Genomic DNA, 19,633 nt, shown 5'->3' on the forward strand with positions numbered 1-19,633 from the left:
AGAATTCAGCATCGTCCAGGTGGGTCTCTGCTGACGCCCCCCTCCCTAAGGCCTTGGTGATCTCAACGCCCACAGTCTCAGAAGCTGCAATTCTCTCACTGATAAGATATCTAAGTAGCCCATGCCTCTGAGTCCCTGAAGCCTATGTGTCATCCCTGAGCCATCTAGTGTCAGCCTGACTGCACTAACCTTTAATTCTAAACAGAGGCTCTAGCCTTCCACCCCTGCTGCCCAGCAGGGGCCTTTGAAAAGAGAAGACTCTAACCAGTTCTACATCCCACCCAGAATTTCTCCTGGAGCCAGACCTTCTGAGAATTACAGCCCAAAGACCCCAGAAGAGATGGGTCAGAGTGGGCAATGGAGATGCCAGCTGAGCCCCAGCTGTAGCTGGGTTGGGTGACCTCTGGGTGTCATAAGGCCTGCTTGAGACTTGGAGGATGAGAGTAGAGTGGAGACCAGATGGTCCCACATCCCAGTGTGTGGATATTCTGGATTATTTCAGACAGGAGAACAGTGACCTTAGTAAAAGTCCCTGCTGTAGCATCTCCCAAGAAAAATGTTGCTGCTGTCCAGCCTGTACTTTGCTGGTTCCAGTAACTTGACATAAAATTAACATGGGAGGCCTACGTTGGAATCCTATTATTCAGGCTAGTGGAAAGTCATCAGTCTTAAAGGTTTGGGAGCCCAGACTATGAGATCTTGGGCAAACTGCCTCACCTCTCTGGGGCTGCTTCCTCATCTGTTAAAATAAGCAAACAAACAAAAACCTGAGGTGCTTGGATGGAGATGACTTTAAAGTCCTGTCCATCCCATACCCAGTGAATGGCCCATACCTGTGCCAAAGATTTGCTGGGAAGTTATTTGGCTTTATTTTTACTTTCCTTCTGCAAGTCAATCCAATCCCATCCAAATGAGATACCGCTGGTCTGGGATAAGGGGAGAGTGTTTTCCTGCAACATGTTAGCAGCTTGCTGGGGATTCAGAACTGATGCGAAAGAGGGAGGTGGTGAGTGCTGAATGTGACCTCTTGTCTCTATGCCCTGTGGCCATGGGATATCTCAAGAACTGTGGGAATCTCATTCCCAAACCTCCATCATGCCATAGCATGTGGCCCAGAAGCCACAGTCTGGTATCAAGTACTTTAACCTAAATTATCTAAATTGTCTGTCATCAACTCTCTAATTCAACTGGACATTCCTTAAGGGCAGGAATTGTGCGTTGACCTTCGTGTCTCCAGAAAAGCCCAGCTCCACACTAGGTATGTGATTGCAGATCCATCCATATCTGCTGAGCAGCTTAACTGAAATGCCCCGGAAAGACTGATGCGCATTTGACATGAGGCTTGTAAGTGAATCCCCATCTTTCCTGGCTGATAACTGGATACCATTCTTCAGTTCATGGCTCAATCAAGCCTTTCTTGTCCAGGCGATGACCCCCAAGAGCTATCGTGTGACCTGGTGAAGAAGCGATAGGGTAAGGTTAGAGAAAGGAATGCCTATTCCATTCCAGCATGCCAGAGACTACCCAGAATATGCAGGTCACTTAGAGGCCATTGCTGCCGATCCTCTCACCCTAAAGCAGGCCGGAATGGGAAAGCATGGCCTGGTGACCCATGCAAACATACCTCAGACAAGCCTCCCCACTGTTTGCTTCAGAGTAGCTGCCCAAATTGCAAGCACTTCCTTAGAGGCTACAAACCCAAATCTATAACATAGTGACAAATGTCACAAGCTCTGTAGTGGGTCTCATTCTCTTCTGATCTTAAATATACTCAGAATGGCTGTCCCTCATCCCTGCCTCCAGATAGAGAGAGGATGCTCTACTTTAGAGCCAAACTTTTTCTTGCTGTAGCTCATTTTGTTGTGTGCTCTGTGAAAATGGTTGCTCTCTTCAGAAGCCAAAGGCTGTCTTTCCTTCCCTACTTTTTTTCTTTTTTTTTTTTTTTCTTTTTTTGAGACGGAGTCTCACTCTGTCGCCCAGGCTGGAGTGCAGTGGCATGATCTCTGCTATCGCAACTTCTGCCTCCTAGGTTCAAGCGATTCTCCTGCCTCAGCCTCCCAAGTAGCTGGGATTACAGGTGCGTGCCACTATGCCCAGCTAATTTCTGTATTTTTAGTAGAGACGAGTTTTCACCATGTTGGCCAGGTTGGTCTTGAACTCCTGACCTCTTGATTCACCCACCTCTGCCTCCGAAAGTGCTGGGATTACAGGCGTGAGCCACTGCACCCGGCCCTCCTTCTCTATTTTCTTATGTGTTTGCTTGTTTGCTGTGTGTGGTGGGAGGGAGGGAAAGCCAAAGGCAGAGCCCTGGCTCGCCCTGCAGTGTCACTCTTCTGTACCAATGGCAATGGCAGAGCAATGCAGCTGATTAACCATGACACACATGGAGCTGCTAACGAGTTTGATAAAAATTTAATTACCCCTTGTTCTGTGGGGCAGGCAGCAAACCATGAAAATAATAATCCTCTTGGGTGCTGTGACAGTAGACAGAGAAATCTGACTAGAGGAGGGTAGGTATGAACCGTAGGAAGTCAACAACAGTGGGAATGGGGTGGGGGTGGGGTATGGTCACGGCAGAGGTGAGTGGCAGAGTGACTACTGTACCTGGAGTTCAGGTAGAAGTAGCAATTCCTCCCTCAATTATCTGATAATTCTTCCCATTCTCGACTATGTTTTTATAGGCCTGATACTTTCTGGAGGCAAACTAATTCCAGGCAGACAGGAGGAAACCAGGGTATATGGACATCAAGAATCTTCCCAGGACACACTGGATTTCAAGTCCTGACCCCCCTAACTCCAGTCCCCAGTGAGAACAGACCCGAGAGGACTGTCTGTGAATTTCATGGTTCACAATCCCACCTTGGGACACTGACATCCTAGACCTCCAAGGCTCCTGTGCCCCCTTTTCTGCCCTTGGTAGAGAGGGAAGGGGAGGGTGGGATGAGGCGCCCACCCAGGGTACCTTGGTGGTTTTGACTTTGTGTCCACTGCTGCAGCTCCATCCCGACAGGTCCGGGAGCACCTTACATTCCTCCCCGGGCAGGCAGGGCTCCATCTGACACCACCATCTCTGCAGGACGATGGAGGCTGTGGGAGCAGGAGGCGGAGCGCAGCTCTAGGGTCTCTACGAGCACAGTGGGCAGCCAAGAGCAGGTCTGCGAATGAGGTGCACGTTTCCACACACCCCTGGCCTTGAGCCATGCATTTCCCTTGTCTTTCCCCTACTCCAGGCTGCCCAGAGAGGCAGTACTCAGGCTGAGGCCTGGGGACGTAACCCTCTCAACTTTAATCCTACCGATCCCTGCAACTCCCCAGACAGTGAGGGGTGAAGGCAGGCAAAAATGTCTCTAAGGTGACCATGTCACTAGCATCGATGCACAACCAGTATACTCCCTCTGTGGTGTGTGAGCAAGGGTGTGAGTCGTCTGGAGGGGTCTACAGACCAGGAGTGCATAGCTGGCATAGCTGGTATGCGCGTGACACGGTGGGCATGTGTATGGGGTGCCAAATGAGTGTTAGGGTATGAGTGTGGGTGTGAAGGATCACACGTGTCCACATAGGAAAGTGTGAGAGAAGGGCTGAGAAGGAGAGGAGGGTACCCGGAGGCAGCCAGGGGAAGGAGCAGCGGGGAAAGGAGCTGGAGGAAGTGTGTGGGGAGAGGAGTGGGGCTGTGTGAGGGAACGCGCCTGTGTGTGCAATAGGCAGAGGGCACGTGAGTGTGGGAGGCTGTGCGCATAACAAGAGCTTTTCTCATCTATGACACACGGATGGCCACGTCTGCCCTCTTCTCCCAGAGGGGGCCCCACCATTTGAGACTGCTCATGAAAGCCCTGAGAGGGGTATGAAATTGTATCCCCAGCAGATGGCGAGGCCTGAACAGGCCTCCTTATGGCTCTGCTCAGGGCCCTGCCCGGGTCCTGGCCTCTCACTCACCGTCCACGCAGGAGGGCTTTGCCCGCGTGGTGCCGGCCACCTGGCCAGAAAAACAGGAGCATTTCACGGTCTGGGAGCGCTCCTCGATGCGGTTCCGGTTGCAGCAGCGGTGAGCTGCAATCACCTCGCAGGTGCCCTGCTGCACAAGCACTGAGGGGAGCCGCCCAGGATCAGACGCCCAACACGCCCGACCCCGCTCCCTCCCGCCCACCCGGGCTGGCCTCCAGCCGCTCCTCCCTGCTTCAGGGAGGGCTATGGAAGAGACTGCCAGTGGCAGGCGAGGAGGAAGTGGATGAAATCTTCCCGCCGCTTCACAGAGCTCCTATCCTTCCTCCCTCCCCTGTGAGGCCCGTGCTCTTCTTCACCCTTTGGCAGAGCACGGCCCCTGGGCAGAAGACAGAGTCCCGCACCAGCCCCGCCTCCCTACCTTCCTCAGGGTGAGGGCAAGGGCCCCAGGGCTTACAATGCGTGGGGAGGATCATCCGCTTACACAGGCTTTAGCCATCCCAGAAGGAAAACCACAGAATTAGGCCAGGAGGCTAGAGTTAAGCCCTCACTCGAGGGCCTCTCTCACTACAGAACACCTTCCAGCCTGGAAGGAGAGGTGAGCAAAGGGTCTGCCCAGACCTTCTCTGGGGCGGGACAGCAGGGGTGGGCAGAGATTCCTGGGTAAAGAGCAGAGGAGGAGCCGGAACCCCTAGAATCTCTGGATTTTGCTCTGCCTGGGAGACCTGCCTGCTATGGAACACGGTGGAGTGGTGTCCAGCTCCCCAGGTGTCCTGATAAACTCCCTCCCTGGGCCCTGCCACCTCCTCCAAACCTGTGGCAGTGGGAGGCTGCAAGGCAGCCAAGGTCAGCCGGGTCCACAGCCAGGCCAGGCACAGTGCCAGCAGCCAGCCGCCCATGCTCCAGTTCCGCGCGGCCCTCTCACTCATCCTGCGGAGGGAAGCACACATTCTGCTCAGGTCCAGGCAGAAGTTCCCCTGTGCCCAGCCTGGGCACCTTCTCTGTGCCACACACTCTGGGAGGCACAAAGATGGGGAGGAGGCACACCTTGTCCCCAGGCATCTTTCAACCTGGCACAGAGTCATGCAGGCAGTAATGAGTGCTACAGAAAGAAAAGGAGAGCCTTTGGAGGAGACAACATTTAAAAGGCATCTTGGAGGATGAACTAGACATTGGCCCATAGAGGGTCATGACATGGGAGGGACAATAATACTGACTCCTACTCTTTGAGTGCTTGGTTCCAGCACTTCACATGCACACTCTTGAATTCTTCACAACTGTCCTACAAAGTAACATTATTATTACCTGTTTTACAGATGAGCAAACCAAAGCTCAAAAAGCTAGGACATAACCTAAACAACCATCAGTAAAAGACTGGCTGAATACATCCTAAAGAGTCTGTACAAATGCAGTCCCACCCAGGTAGCTGTAAAAAAAACAATGGGGAAATGCTTTACGTCCTGACACATGCAGTGATCTCTGGTGATAATCCACTGTTAAGGGGGAAAAAAAGCAAAGTGTAGAATGGTGTGTATACAGTGTGTATAAGGCAGGCCAGGAGTGGTGGTTCATGCCTCTAATTCCAGCACTTTGGGAGGCCAAGGCAGGAGGATCACTTGAGGCCAGAAGTTCGAGACCAGCCTAGGCAACATAGCAAGACCCCATCTCTATAAAAAATTAAAAAATTAGTCAGGCATGGTGGTGCACACCTATAGTCCCAGCTACTCCAGAGGCTGAGGTGAGAGGATCACTTGAGCTCAGGAGTTTGAGGCTGCAGTGATCTATGACTGTGCTACTGCACTCTAGCCTGGGCAACAGAGTGAGACCCCAGCTCAAAAATAAATAAAATAAAATGTGTATAAAGGAAGGATTATCTATGTTGCTCAGATATGCATAAACTAGCTTTGAAAAATGTATTTTAAAACTAGTAATATTGTTTGCCATCAAAAAGGGAAACTGGTTGGCTGGGAGATGGAGGTAGAAGAGAGACATTTTTCTCCTGATTTATTTCTTGCTTTTTGAGCTTCGAACCACGGGAATGCAGTAGCACTTCAATTTAAACAGAATTTAAATTTAAAAAGAAAGAGATGAAACCGAGGCTAATAGAAGTCAAATGACGTGCCCAAGGCCAGGCAGCATGTGGGTGGAAGAGTCCAGAGCCTAGAAGCCTGCCCTCTGCCCACTGCACCACCTCGCCTCTGCTCTCTTTCCCTTTCCTTTTCCTCTTTCATTGTTGATGGTTTGCGCCTCCCAAAGCTACCCTGAAGATTAGGCTGGAAATGGAGGGAATCCTAAGGAAGCAAGAGGCACAGAGTAGCTAGGAGCTGCCCAGCCATAGAAGGGGGCAGAAGAAGTCCCAGGAGGCAGCAAGGCCGCAAGCTCAGGAGTGGGCCTGGACCACTGCTGGGCCCCCACAAGTGCCAGTGCAGCTTTGGGAATACCAGAGGCCAAACCAACTGCTAGGACCCAGTTGCTCCTCAGATAGGGTACTTGATCTCTGTCCACCCCCACTACTCCCCATCTTCAATGTCTCCTCACTTACCTTTTTGGGGATCTTTCAGTTTCTGTCTGTTCATCTGCTGTCCTCAGACTCACTCCACCTGGACAAGTAGGAAAGATTCATAGGGGGTTGCAAAGGATAGAGGGAGCCCATGGCTCTGCAGGGGGTGAAGGAGAACCTGGGAGAGGGCAAGGGGGTGGGCTGGGCACTGAAGTTCAGCCCAATTCTGAAGCTGTTCTCAGGTGCCAGGGCAGGGACAGTCTCTTCTGGCCTGGGAATCTGGAGGGGCCCTGCAGACTCTGGGATCACACAGGGTGATGAGCCTGAGAAGGGTGGCCTGAAGGAGTTTCTCTATCCCAAGAGTGAAGCAGGGTGATGGTAGGGAGGGGTCTAAGAATCACGGCTGTCATCTCTCTGGCCTTGGGAGGGAGCTGAAGGTCAAGGAAGGAGCAGAACCTGACAGATTCCTGCTGGAAGAGGCAAGTGGGAAAGATTCCTGAGGCCCTGATCCTCTTTGCTTCCACCTCCTACCCACTATGGCACCTGCTTCCCAGACTCACATGGAGCTGGCTTGGCTTAGCCGCCCTCGCCCCCATTCCCACACCAGAGGGCTAGAATGGGGACACTCCAGGTCCCTGAGCCTTTGAAGGCCACATCCTCCAACAGCTTTCCATTTCTCCCTAAGAACTTCTCTTCCCTCACCTCTCTAAAGGGAGGCAGAACTGAAACATATAGGATGGTGGGGCCCCGGAAGGACAGAGACCCCTGAGTCCTAGCTCCTAGGAATGAGAGCACAAGGGGAATCTAGAGGAAGACAGAGGAAGAGGTGCCAGTTCCCAGGGGATGGGTGTGCTCCCTGGGCTGAGCTTCCCACCCTTCTAGATGTGCCTCTTTTCTGAGTAGGCATCTCTTCTCCCTGCCCTCCAGGAACCCTCCTTTTGACCATCACAAATGTAGCTTTGTCTTCTCTCAGGTGATCCTATTTCCCTCTGAGCTGCAACAACCTCCAATCCAACTCAGGCATCTCTCCTAGGAACCCCAAGGCCCAAAAGACCTCGGTGGGGTGGGGAGCAGAGGGGTGGGGGTGTTCATTTGGGCTCTCATCCCTGGCATTCTATTCCCTCCCCCCGCAAACAGCTGGACATAGGAGCTTCTGGGATGTGTTTTTCGACTTCCGTGCTCCTGCCTCAATTTCCTAGTCTATTTTTCCTAAATCCCAATCCAGGAGTTTAGTGAAGCTGAGTTAGCAACCTGCATTACAACGGTTTGAGGATGTGAACCACAAGAACCTTCAACCTTTCTTTACCTTCTCTCCCCACAAACCCCCCTAATGCCTACTCATTCCTCCACATTCTGAGCCCCCACAACTGGGACCTACCTGGTCCACGGTGGTGCCCACTGGTTCGATCTGCTGGCCTGAAGTCTTCCTTGCCACTGAGCCAGGGACCAACACTCCCAAAGACAGACTTTGGGAGGGAGCGGCCAGCTTGGACGCTGTCTAGTCCGGAGCCCTGTCCCCTTCACCAAGTTGCTGCGCCCCCGGGACAGCGGGGTTCTGGTCAGGTTGCCATCATCCGCAGGGCGGGCCCGGCTCTGGGCACAGGGGAGCTCCGGGCCCGGCCCCGCCAGCTCTGCAGAATTCAGCCGGGTTTTTTCCAAGGTTCCTGCCGGCAGGCCGGGGAGCGCGCAGCCGCCGCCGCAACCGCCGCCTTGCCCCGGGCTACCACCGCTCCTCCAGCCCCGCGTGGGCGCCGCCGCCTCCTTCGGGACAGTGCCAGGCGCTCGGCTGAACGGATGGGCACAGCCGAGACGCAGCGGCCCCTGGCGGCCGAGGGCAAGAGGAAGGGAGAGAGGACATCCGGCCCCCGCAGGTTCAGTGAGGATAGACACCTCCGTGGTGGCAACTCAGAGGAGGTCCCTCAAAACCCTCAAGGTCTCGTGGCCCCCAGTGCCTTGGGTCAGGGGAGGTGGAGGTGCTGGGGGGAAAGGAGCTGGGAGTGACGAATGATTGACTAGACCGTCAGGGTTTTTGAGCTTTGAAGACTGCAGAACTGTATTGTCCCATACGGTAGCCACTAGCGGCATGTTGATATTTAAATTTAAATCTAAATTAATGAAATAAAACTTAAAATTCAGTTCCTCATTAGTATGCACCATATTTCAAATGCTCAATAGCCACACGAAGCTAGGGACTGCTGTATTGGACAGAGCAGATGTAGAACATTCCCGTCAGTGCACAAAGTTCTGTTCAACAGCACTCTTCTAGAATGATATTTAGGAGGGAATAGTAAATATCTCTTCCTCTCCCAGGAGTGGTGCTCTCAGGGGCTGGGAGGGCTAGAGGAAGTATGAGGGGGTGGGCATTAGGCAGGAGGGCAGTAGTAGGCTATGAACGGTCCCTATGGATGATAAGTGTGAATACCAACATGGGAACCAAATTCTGAGACCTAGTTTCTTGTTTCTTTCTTCCTTCCTTCCTTCTCTTTCTTTCATTCTTTTTCTTTTATTTTTTATTTATTTTTTGGGGACAGGATCTCATCACTCTGTCACCCAGATCTTGGTTCATCGTAACCTCCACCTCCTGGGCTCAAATGATCCTCCCATGTCAGCCTCCTGAGTAGCTGGGACTATAGCAGTAGTCTGTAGTGCACTACCAAGCCAGGGTTAATTTTTTGTATTTTTTGTAAAGACAGGGTTTTGCTGTGTTGCCCAGGCTGGTCTTGAACTCCTGGACTCAACTGATCCATCCACCACGGCCTCTCAAAGTGCTGGGATTACAGGTGTGAGCCACCACTCCTGGCCTGAGACCCAGTTTCTTTATCAGAAAAATTGTAATGTAATTAATTGCAACTGAATAATTCTTTACAGGGATCTATTTTGGATGTGAATGTATTAGACAAATGAGAGGAAGTGGTGTTCTGTGAATTTGAAGGGACTTTCCTCTTAGTTTAAGAGGCCTTTGGGTTTGGGGTGATGTGAAGGGGAGAGACAAGGCAGAAGATGACCAGTTCTGGGCCCTGAACCACCACTGTGGCCTGAGATAAAGGGGCCTGTCTTGAGGCTGTCCAGTCCCCCTCCTTGGCTCAAGCTTCACACTCCCCCGGCAGGGCCAGCCACTGAGCAGAGTCTCACTCTTCACAGAGAAAAACATCCCACAAGTCTACTTCTTCCTACCCCACCCCCTTTTCCCCTCTCACTTTCCACTGCCTCAGGGATGAGTAGAGGTGATGACCTCACAGGTTCTGGGGCAGTCTGAGGATGGAGGAGGCATAATCGTGTCAGGAATGGGAGGTGAGAGGTTCAGGGAGAGGGGAGCCTTAGGATTAGGCCATGGCTGGAGGCTGTTCTGGAGCCCCAGGGAGCTGTTATCCTCCCTGCTGATCATCTGGTGCTGGGGCTGGGGGGATCTCTTGGCTTAGCTTTGCGGACAGCTTGCAGCCACACCATGGTGGGTGCTAGAAAGGGCAGGGAATAGGGAGCTGAGTGACACCAAGAAGTGGTAAGTAAACTGTCCCAGAAACACTGAATAATAAAAACAACCAGGAGTTATATTTGTTTCTTCAGTTGCTGGCTTGCTGCTGCTGTTACTTATCTGAGAGTTGGTTCCAGTTTTTCTCAAATAGCAGGGGAAAACCTATAGAAGCAGCCTGTTCTTTGTCCCCGTCTGCTTTTGCTGCTCTGTTTGCCTTGGGGTCTGTTTTTTTTTCTCTCCTGTGACTTCTTTTCCTCTAGCTCTCTCTGCCTAAAGCTCAGTTGTAACATAGCAGGCATAGTAAGTCTACCAACCTGAATGACCACTGTGGGATCTTTATTTGGAAGCTGCCAAGAAAGTCATCCCTCCTGGGGACACAGTTTAGCCTGGGGAACAGAGTGGGATGTGGTCAGGAAGCACCTGGCCGACAGAGCCCAGAAAAGTTCCAGCCACGAACTGGGTGCCGCAGTCCCTGACGGCTACCTCCAACTGGCATGAGGGCCACAACGGCCTTGTCCCAATTTGAGATGTGTGGATGGGTGGTATCTGTGGATACCTAGTGATCAACTTTCTGATAGGAGATTTAGAGACAGAGCTCTTGTGGCATCAGGTCAGTACCACCCTCTCCCAGAGGGGAGAAGTTAGGAAGAAGAGGCAGCCAACCAGGTATTGGGCTCTGTCCTGGTCTTCCAGTGAGTGAGCTTTTACTCTTCTTAGGCAAGGGCTTAGCCTGGCCTCTTTCTCCCCCTGGCGGTAGACATAGAACTTGCTCAGCATTCCCGGACTGCTCTCAGCCCTGGCCCCAAGAGAAGGATGGGAGGGGAGGAAACCCCACTCCTCTCTCTGTCATTGATCTCCTTTCTAGCCCTTCCTTCCTGATCCGGAGAAATAAGGCTGATTCTTAAGACAGAGCAGGTTTGAATGTCAGGAGGCCGACATAAGTGTGAATCTTTCACTGACTGTGTGACCTCTTGGGGTAAAATGACAGGAAGCGTCCCGTCCTGCCTCATCCGTGAAACTGATAGGAAAAAACCCACCTTGAAGGATTGGTGTGCAGTATAAATAACCTAATAATGTATGGAACGTGCTTTGTAAAGGGCCTAGTATGCAGTACGTCTTCAATAAATAGTATTTATGTTGTTATTATCCTATTAATAGCTTGTCCTGCTGTGGTCAGGGGAAGGTCTACACTGTGGGAAAGACCTGGGTTCTGAGAAAGGAGGGTGGGAGTAGCAACCGCTTTCCCAGATCTAGAGGTGGGCTTCATGGGGAACAGCGCATCAGGAGCCCAGGAATCTACCCCGGCTCCTGATTCCGGGGTGGTCGGCTGCAGCCTGCGTCATTACCCCCGCATCCCATCCCGGTACCAGCTTGCCCGCTCTCGCTCCAGCAGCTCCATCCAGAGGTGGTGTCACACCTGGCACCTCATACCCAGCGGCTCCCCCGCGCCTGTTTTGCTGAGGTCATTAGCTCCATTGCTCTCTGGGCTGGCTGGCCACACCGAACCGAGAGCGAGGAGACCGCGCCCCCTTGTCCCTCAGCCCCCGTCACAATGGAGACATTCTAGCTGATGTCTAATCTAGCGCACGGCTGAAATAAGGTTTCCTTCTCTCCGCCCCCTTCCCACAGCAACAGAACCTATCCCTAAGAAACGGAGGCGGGGCCAAGCCGGAATGGGGCGGGGCAGAGGCCGGGGGCCCGTGGGCCGGTTCCTGGGGTGGCCCAGAGCAAGGGCGAGTTTCGTCCGGGACCCGCCCAACTGGCCGGGAGCCAGTAGTAGGGAAGGGCCGGCTGGGCGCGAGCACCGCCCACCCCGAGCCCTGGGGGCGGGGCCTGGGCGGGGGCGGGGCCGCGGCCGAGGGCGGGGCAGGGAGGCAGCATGCTAAACCGGGTGCGCTCTGCCGTGGCGCACCTGGTGAGCTCCGGGGGCGCTCCGCCTCCGCGCCCCAAATCCCCGGACCTGCCCAACGCCGCCTCGGCGCCGCCCGCCGCCGCTCCAGAAGCGCCCAGGAGCCCTCCCGCGAAGGCTGGGAGCGGGAGTGCGACGCCCGCGAAGGCTGTTGAGGCTCGAGCGAGCTTCTCCAGACCGACCTTTCTGCAGCTGAGCCCCGGGGGGCTGCGACGCGCCGATGACCACGCGGGCCGGGCTGTGCAAAGCCCCCCGGACACGGGCCGCCGCCTGCCCTGGAGCACAGGCTACGCCGAGTGAGCGCCCCCTGGGGCACCCAAACCAGGATGGGGCTCCCACCCCTCTCCCCAGCTCCGCATCCCCGGCGCTAGGACGCGTTTCCCACGCCGCGTCCGGGCCAGGAGCTCCCTTTTCCCAGGACCTTTGCTATCCTCTGGTCTTCGGGCCGCACCCCCTCCTAACCCACTTTCCAGTCGGGCGCAGCCTGTGTCACCTTCTTCAGGTCCTTCCCGCTCATTGACTGCCCTCGCCCACGCCGCCTCAGGACCCTGTTCTGCCCCAGAGTCCGGAGGGCGGAGGGCCCCGCGAAGGATGAGTTGGCCAGTTCCCAGTCGCGGCCCGGCAGCTTAAAGGCTAAGGGAAAAGGGGTTTCACGAAGGAGCGGGGTTCTTTTTAATAGGGGACATAGCGGTTGGGAAGACTCGCTCACCCGCTTCCCGGCTCCAGCGCCCCAGTTCCCTGTCCCTCTTACCGTAGTTCCCCTCCCCCTCCACACCCAGAAATAGCCCGCGACACCAGGAGGCCGCCAGCTTCCCCAGGAGCGGGGAGGGGGACGCCCGGGGTAGAGGAGGGTCCCATTTAGATGCCCTTCAGCCTGCCAACTCGTGCTGGCCTGGCAAAGAAGCGGACCCCCTGGCCGGAGTGGCCGGCTGGCCCCCGGGCTGTGTGTATTTTCAATGCATCTGCCAGGAACGCAGAGCACCGAGGGAGATGGGGGCGCTCAGTTCGCTGAGGAAGGTGGCTGGTGGCCCATGCACCCACCACCACCTCCCTGAGCCTCCTATGTGGGAGAAGTTTGTGGGTATGTGGCTCCTGCCCAGTCCAGGTGGGCTTCCACTTCTACTCTATTTCAATTCCTCTTTCCCGATCTGGGCTGGAGAACTTCCTCATTGTCAAGGCAGCAGAAACTTTCGCTGGGTGGTTTTAGGATAAGGGTGGGTGTGCCCATGAGGATGAGGTGCTGGGGACAAGGCACTGGGAGAGTTGATAGTGGTTGAGGGTGGGATGTAGGGTTTAGCTAGCAGGGAAGTAAAACTTCTGCTACCATCTAGCCCCTCCCCCAGAAGCACCACTAGGAATGCCTTTTTCTTTTTTCTTTTTTTTTGCCGGGGATGGGGGAAGTGAGGCAGGCAGGGGACATAGCTGTTGGCCAGAAGCTCCTGCTGGCCTTTCTGTGAAGTGGTAGGGCTGGCCACCCAAACAGTACTCCTTACACCTTGCCAGCCCTCCCTTCTCCTCCTCCCTCTGGCCTGGATCCCAGGTGGCTGTGACCTTTCTCAGCTTGGCCAGCAGGCACAGGAGACGGTGTGTGTCTAAGGTGGGGGTTATTCCAGGACCTGGTCTGGTGTCCAACCTGATGTGGTCATTCTGGCCTGGCAGGGTCATCAATGCTGGCAAGAGTCGGCACAATGAGGACCAGGCTTGCTGTGAAGTGGTGTACGTGGAAGGTCGGAGGAGTGTTACAGGAGTACCTAGGGAGCCTAGCCGAGGCCAGGTAAGACCCATCCCCTTTCCCAGACTCCAGAGACACAGTGACACCTCTCCCCAGGGACTCAGGCCTCTGGTTTTAAATCTGAGCCATGTGGAAGACCTGACGAACTCACTGGCTATCTACCTTCTGGCACAGAACCTTTACCTGGTATTCATCAGTTAGATTCTACCATGTAAACATGAATGTTACTTTCCCACCTAAAATGTAGAGGCTCACATATTTATGGATGATTTAATTGCCAGTGCTAACTTTTGGATCTGTTATCCTCTGCGTTTGGCTTTTTGAGCCTTTCCTTTCTCTTGACACATAGGAAGCCTTATGTGAATAAACCTAATTTGCCTTCAGTAGCAAACACTGACCTCTCAGATGTTTGTATGGATGCCCAGAGTCGTCTTCTTCTCTTTGCAAAACACACACACACACACACACACACACACACACACACACACACACACACACACACCAAACAAACAAACAAAACTCACCTCCAACCTTTCCTCCACCAGGGACTCTGCTTCTACTACTGGGGCCTATTTGATGGGCATGCAGGGGGCGGAGCTGCTGAAATGGCCTCAAGGCTCCTGCATCGCCATATCCGAGAGCAGCTAAAGGACCTGGTAGAGATACTTCAGGACCCTTCGCCACCACCCCTCTGCCTCCCGACCACCCCGGGGACCCCAGCTTCCTCCGATCCCTCTCACTTGCTTGGCCCTCAGTCCTGCTGGTCTTCACAGAAGGAAGTGACCCACGAGAGCCTGGTAGTGGGGGCCATTGAGAATGCCTTCCAGCTCATGGTGAGTGGGTGACCTGGGCCAAGGGCCTGCTAGGCAACCACTCTGGCCAACTCTGTGTGGAAGCCAGGTGGCCTAAGGGGGTTACCCTGAGAACCCACAACACCTTTGAGAGCCTGAGCAGAGCTTGGTTCAGAGGGGAGGGAGAAGGGGCAGTTACACCCCAGTCTTCCCTCCTGTCTTCCAGTGTAGCCTGGCTGGGCCAGTTGATTTCTACAGGTGGAGGGGGTAGGGGGAGGGTGACTGTGTGCTGGAACCTCTCCTTCTACCCACCTCTGACCCTTCCTTATGTGGCAGGATGAGCAGATGGCCCGGGAGCGGCGTGGCCACCAAGTGGAGGGGGGCTGCTGTGCACTGGTTGTGATCTACCTGCTAGGCAAGGTGTACGTGGCCAATGCAGGCGATAGCAGGTATGGGGGAGGGGGCTCTGAGGTGGTGACAGAGGGCCACACTCTCTGGAATGGGGGAACACAGGAGAGTAAGGTGGCAGGGGTTAAAAATCAAGACTGGAGGGAGTCAAGAGGGGTGACAGACATAAGGAGTGGCCTGAAATAGCCATTGGATGGGGTCAGGGGCAGATATGGGGGTCTGGGTAAGGGATCTGAAAGGTCATTATGGAGAGGGCCTGGTCTTTCTGGAATTTTTCATGAGTGAGTCTGAAGAGAACCAGGTCCCAATTCCTTTTCTTTCTTTGGGCAGGGCCATCATTGTCCGGAATGGTGAAATCATTCCAATGTCCCGGGAGTTTACCCCGGAGACTGAGCGCCAGCGTCTTCAGCTGCTTGTAAGTAGGAACCAAATTCCCTACACCCATTCTTTGTCAGGTCTTGTGCCTCCCTGCACCCCATGGCCCTGAGAACTCTCACACCCCCACCACAGGCACAGAAAGCACCTTACTGGGAAGGCCGCTGTGTGGACTATGGAGTGCGGGGCTGAGCCGGTGGGAGGCTGCAGCAGGGAGGCTGCAGCACTGGGCTGGTCCAGTGCTCCCACTGTGGCCCCAGCTGAGGCAGGAAGTAGAGACTGAGGTGGGGGAAGGGAACAGCAAAAGCCCCTGAAAGGCAGTACGGCTTAGTGCCTAAACGCATGTGGCTGTGGAGCTGGAAGCCCGGGATGCATCCTGGTCTGAGTGCTTTGCTAATTGTGTGACCTCAGCAATTCCCTCCCTTAACCTCTCTGTGCATCAATAGTTCCTGCCTTAAGGGCTGTTGTGAGGAGTAAATGAGTTAATATTTGCTAATATTAGAATAACGTGTGGCACGTGGTAAACTCTATTTAAGGGTCTGCTGTAGTTAACGTCATCTATATACCACCGTGTGCTGTGAGCATAATGCCCCCTGGCTCTCTGTTCTGATCATCCCCAACTCCAGGGCTTCCTGAAACCAGAGCTGCTAGGCAGTGAATTCACCCACCTTGAGTTCCCCCGCAGAGTTCTGCCCAAGGAGCTGGGGCAGAGGATGTTGTACCGGGACCAGAACATGACCGGCTGGTAACACTTCCCTCAGAGCTGGGGCCTGTTCCCATGGCAACACAACCAGTCCCTCACCGCAAGGTGGAAGCTGGAGGCTGGGAGTTGGGAGGATGTGGCCCTTCTAAGGGGTTTGTGTGAGGGTGCACAGCTCCTAGGGGAGAGGGGCTTTGATTCCTGGGTGATGCCTCCTCTACTCCCCCCTCCCCAGGGCCTACAAAAAGATCGAGCTGGAGGATCTCAGGTTTCCTCTGGTCTGTGGGGAGGGCAAAAAGGTAAACTCCATGGTAGAGGTGGGAGAGGGCAGGAGGACCTATCACAACTTGTCTAGGGAGGTGGAGGTTCTACCTGAGGGTAGGGGTGGAAGGGATCTTTGGTTTCAGAGAATCTGGCAGAGGACTATAGTGGCACTCCCTCCTCATTTCTTTCAGGCTCGGGTGATGGCCACCATTGGGGTGACCCGAGGCTTGGGAGACCACAACCTTAAGGTCTGCAGTTCCACCCTCCCCATCAAGCCCTTTCTCTCCTGCTTCCCTGAGGTGAGCCATACGGTGGCCCCCTTAAACCACACCTTGCCTTCTCTGGGAGTCTTAGGCCAGCTTTCATCTGCAGTCCCTTTATGTCCAAGCTCCCTGTCCAGCAAACCCCACACCTCAATCCTCTCTGCCCTTTTCTCCCACCAGGTACGAGTGTATGACCTGACACAATATGAGCACTGCCCAGATGATGTGCTAGTCCTGGGAACAGATGGCCTGTGGGATGTCACTACTGACTGTGAAGTAGCCGCCACTGTGGACAGGGTGCTGTCGGCCTATGAGCCCAATGACCACAGCAGGTAGGGGCAGCATGGCATGGTGGTAAGGGGATGGCATTGGTGAAGGAAGGGTCAAAGGGAAGCAATGCTTGGGACCCCACATGTGGGCCTGCGTATCTGTCTTCCCACATACATGTTGGTACATGAATGTGCATGTGTGCTTCTGGCAGGTATACAGCTCTGGCCCAAGCTCTGGTCCTGGGGGCCCGGGGTACTCCCCGGGACCGTGGCTGGCGTCTCCCCAACAACAAGCTGGGTTCCGGGGATGACATCTCTGTCTTCGTCATCCCCCTGGGAGGGCCAGGCAGTTACTCCTGAGGGACTGAACACCATCCCTCCCACCAGCCTCTCCATACTTACTCCTCTCACAGCCCAAATTCTGAAGTTGTCTCCCTGACCCTTCTTTAGTGGCAACTTAACTGAAGAAGGGATGCCCGCTATATCCCAAATTATAGCTATTGGCAAATAAACCAGATGGATAAAGGCGTGTGTCTTTATTTGCTTTGACTAGAAACTGAAAGATGAGAAGAAAGCTCTGTGGGGTGGTGGAAAGACCACCAGAACAGTTCTAGAAATGTGGTATCCCCCAGGTTCTTTATTCAACCCCCCACTCTTTCCACTCCACCCATTTGCTGTGAGTGTCATAGTCCACTTCTGTGGCTTCACCCATCTGCCCAGATCCTTCCTGAGCTTTAGACCCACACATACCAGTCATCTCCCGAACGTCTCCTGGATAGCCTGCTGACACTTCAATTCAAATACCTCAAACTAAATTCACCACTGCCCTCCATAGCATGTTCCTTCTCCTGGTATATCCCCTCAATTGGCACCAGCTCTGCTGCTCCAGTTAGAAATCTTGGGGTTGGTCACCCTTGGCTTTCATTTCTTTCCCATCAAGGTAATTGATCACTAAGTATTGTTGACTATAGACCTTTAAAAGTATTTCTCTATTTATCTCCATCTCTCCCCGCCTTCAGTCACCACCACCTTTTACTATATTGGCCTCCTAAATTTAGCGGCTCCTTATTGCGCCTAGAACAAAATCAACACTCAACTCCTGTGCATGGCATATAAGGACCTTCATGATCCAGCCACTGCTTCCTTCTCCAGCCTCATTTTTTACCACCACTACCAACTTCCTGCGGTTTGCATAACTGTGGGCTTTTAGTAGCTCCAACTTATTCAAAATCTACTGCTGGACACGGTGGTTCATGCCTGTAATCTCAACACTTTGGGAGGCAGAGGTGAGAGGACTGCTAAGCCCAGGAGTTTAAGACCACCTTGGGCAATAGTGAGACCCCATCTCTACAAAAAAAATAAAAAATTAGCTGAATGTAGTGGTGAGTGCCTGTGGGAAGCAGTTAAGCATCCAAGGAAATTAAGAGTATTGCTTATAGTAGAAAAGAATAAATATCTCAAATCAGTGATCTGTTTCCACCTTAAGAGGCTAAAGAACAGCAAATTAAACCCAAAGTAAGTTAAGGGAAGCAAAAATAAAGATGAGCAAAATAATTAGAAAAGGCCCCTCACCAGCCTGGACAATATAGCAAGACCTCATCTGTACCAAAAATACAAAAATTAGGTGTGATGGTACACGCCTGTAGTCTCAGCTACTGGGGAAGCTGAAGTGGGAGAATCACTGGAGCCCAGAAAGTTGAGGCTGCAGTGAGCTGAGATCTTGTCACTGCACACTTGGGCAACGGAGGCCTTGTCTCAAAAAAAAATTAAAATTAAAAAAATCTACACATCACCTTATCTTGAAAACTTCACCTGTTGTTCAGGACTGGGTATCCCACAGCCCACACATGCCCACACTACAGCAATGACCTCCTGTATTGTAACTGTCTACATTAGAAGTCAGTAGGGAGTAGCAATTAAGAACTGGGGCTCTAGAGTTCAGCTGTTTGGGTTCTAGTGTCAGACCCAGCACTAGCTCTGTAACCTCTCTGAACCTCAGTTTGCTTCTCAGTAAAATGGAGATAGCTACCTCATGAAATTCTTATAGTTAATGTATGTGGACCCAGGTCCATGTAATATGGATTCAATAAATGTTAGCTATCTTGAAATTGCATTCCTCATTTAGACTCTAAGTTGTTTGAAGGCAGAAATGGATCTTCCCAACATAGCTCTCAGTTCACCCTCAAGAAATGTTTATTGAATCAGTTAAGAGGCCTGGGGCCAAACTGCTGCGGACCTGTTTTCCCATTTGTCAAATGTCTGGATTGCACTTCAGATATTTAAAGGCTGTATGACTCCTAACATTCATTCATTCATCAAATATTTGTTGACAACCTATTATGTGCCACTCACTGTGCTAGACAACGGGGGAAGGGACAGGCTGGAGGAGCCTGGGAAGTAGCAGGGCCGGACCACCAGTTTGGAGCCAGACAGGCCCGGCTGTGTGAATTCTTGCTGTCACAAGTCAAAAACACTTGTGTAAGCCACTTGATTTCTCTGAGCCTCAGCTTCTCTATGGGCAAAAGGGGATGGGTATATTTTCCCCAAAGATCTGTGATGAATATTGAAAGGGTTAAGCTGTGTAGCGTCCCAAGCACAAGCCAGTGAAATGTTGGTGGACGTCCTCATTCTACTCCCACCTCCTCAGCTCCCTTACAGGGAAAGGAGATACGCGTGTAGGTAAATATCCTATGCGCCAAGTCAGACCTAGGAGTGGGAACAGAATTCCCAGCTGGGATCCGGAAGCATTTCTAGGCGCACCCTTTGAGAAGTAGGTAGGAATTGGACTCCTGGAAATTCCAGGCCCAGGGAAGAAAGCGAATTGTGCGGAGGAACGGTGGTCTGGGTCTGAACGGCTCTGAGAGGTCTTCAAGTTTGGGGGATGACGTTGGGCTGTACGATCCTAGGAACAAGAGGGTGGACATCTCTCCCAACCAACACACCCGCGCCGGGCCCTGGGACCTCCCGGGGGATACCCTTTCCCAGTCCCGCCTCCCGCGAGGTCCCAGGTG

At 53.3% G+C, this 19,633-nt stretch overlaps 2 protein-coding genes across 8 annotated transcripts; one reads left to right on the forward strand and one right to left on the reverse strand.

Moving 5' to 3' along the window:
• Positions 1 to 406: 406 nt before the first annotated feature.
• Positions 407 to 11,394, reverse strand: TAFA3 (TAFA chemokine like family member 3). 6 transcript variants are annotated; one of them, XM_058439838.1, is made up of 7 exons: positions 11,329 to 11,394; positions 7,818 to 8,070; positions 6,482 to 6,539; positions 4,754 to 4,869; positions 3,934 to 4,083; positions 2,963 to 3,155; positions 407 to 1,454 (listed from the first exon to the last, which is right to left on the reverse strand). In XM_058439838.1, the coding sequence occupies exons 4-7, from the start codon at positions 4,866 to 4,868 to the stop codon at positions 1,403 to 1,405; spliced, it is 510 nt and encodes a 169-aa protein (XP_058295821.1). In that variant the 5' UTR covers position 4,869; positions 6,482 to 6,539; positions 7,818 to 8,070; positions 11,329 to 11,394; the 3' UTR covers positions 407 to 1,402. The 6 variants fall into 6 exon arrangements, 5 of the variants coding, with proteins under 5 accessions (XP_058295821.1, XP_058295819.1, XP_032010864.2 ...); XM_058439836.1 differs by having other exon boundaries at positions 11,279 to 11,366; XR_004248301.2 differs by lacking the exon at positions 7,818 to 8,070 and having other exon boundaries at positions 2,963 to 3,124; positions 11,258 to 11,385.
• Positions 11,395 to 11,759: 365 nt separating this feature from the next.
• On the forward strand, positions 11,760 to 17,147 carry PPM1J (protein phosphatase, Mg2+/Mn2+ dependent 1J). 2 transcript variants are annotated; one of them, XM_032154974.2, is made up of 10 exons: positions 11,760 to 12,116; positions 13,480 to 13,594; positions 14,098 to 14,385; positions 14,680 to 14,792; positions 15,082 to 15,166; positions 15,753 to 15,871; positions 16,062 to 16,125; positions 16,282 to 16,389; positions 16,534 to 16,685; positions 16,835 to 17,147. In XM_032154974.2, exons 1-10 carry the CDS (start codon positions 11,791 to 11,793, stop codon positions 16,980 to 16,982), a joined length of 1,518 nt encoding a protein of 505 aa, XP_032010865.1. In that variant the 5' UTR covers positions 11,760 to 11,790; the 3' UTR covers positions 16,983 to 17,147. The 2 variants fall into 2 exon arrangements, with proteins under 2 accessions (XP_032010865.1, XP_058295437.1); XM_058439454.1 differs by lacking the exon at positions 11,760 to 12,116 and having other exon boundaries at positions 13,486 to 13,594; positions 14,098 to 14,208; positions 14,326 to 14,385.
• The last annotated feature ends 2,486 nt before the right edge of the window (positions 17,148 to 19,633 follow it).

Source organism: Hylobates moloch, unplaced genomic scaffold, assembly GCF_009828535.3.
Source record: "Hylobates moloch isolate HMO894 unplaced genomic scaffold, HMol_V3 SCAFFOLD_5, whole genome shotgun sequence".
NCBI classification, from domain to species: Eukaryota; Metazoa; Chordata; class Mammalia; order Primates; family Hylobatidae; genus Hylobates; species Hylobates moloch.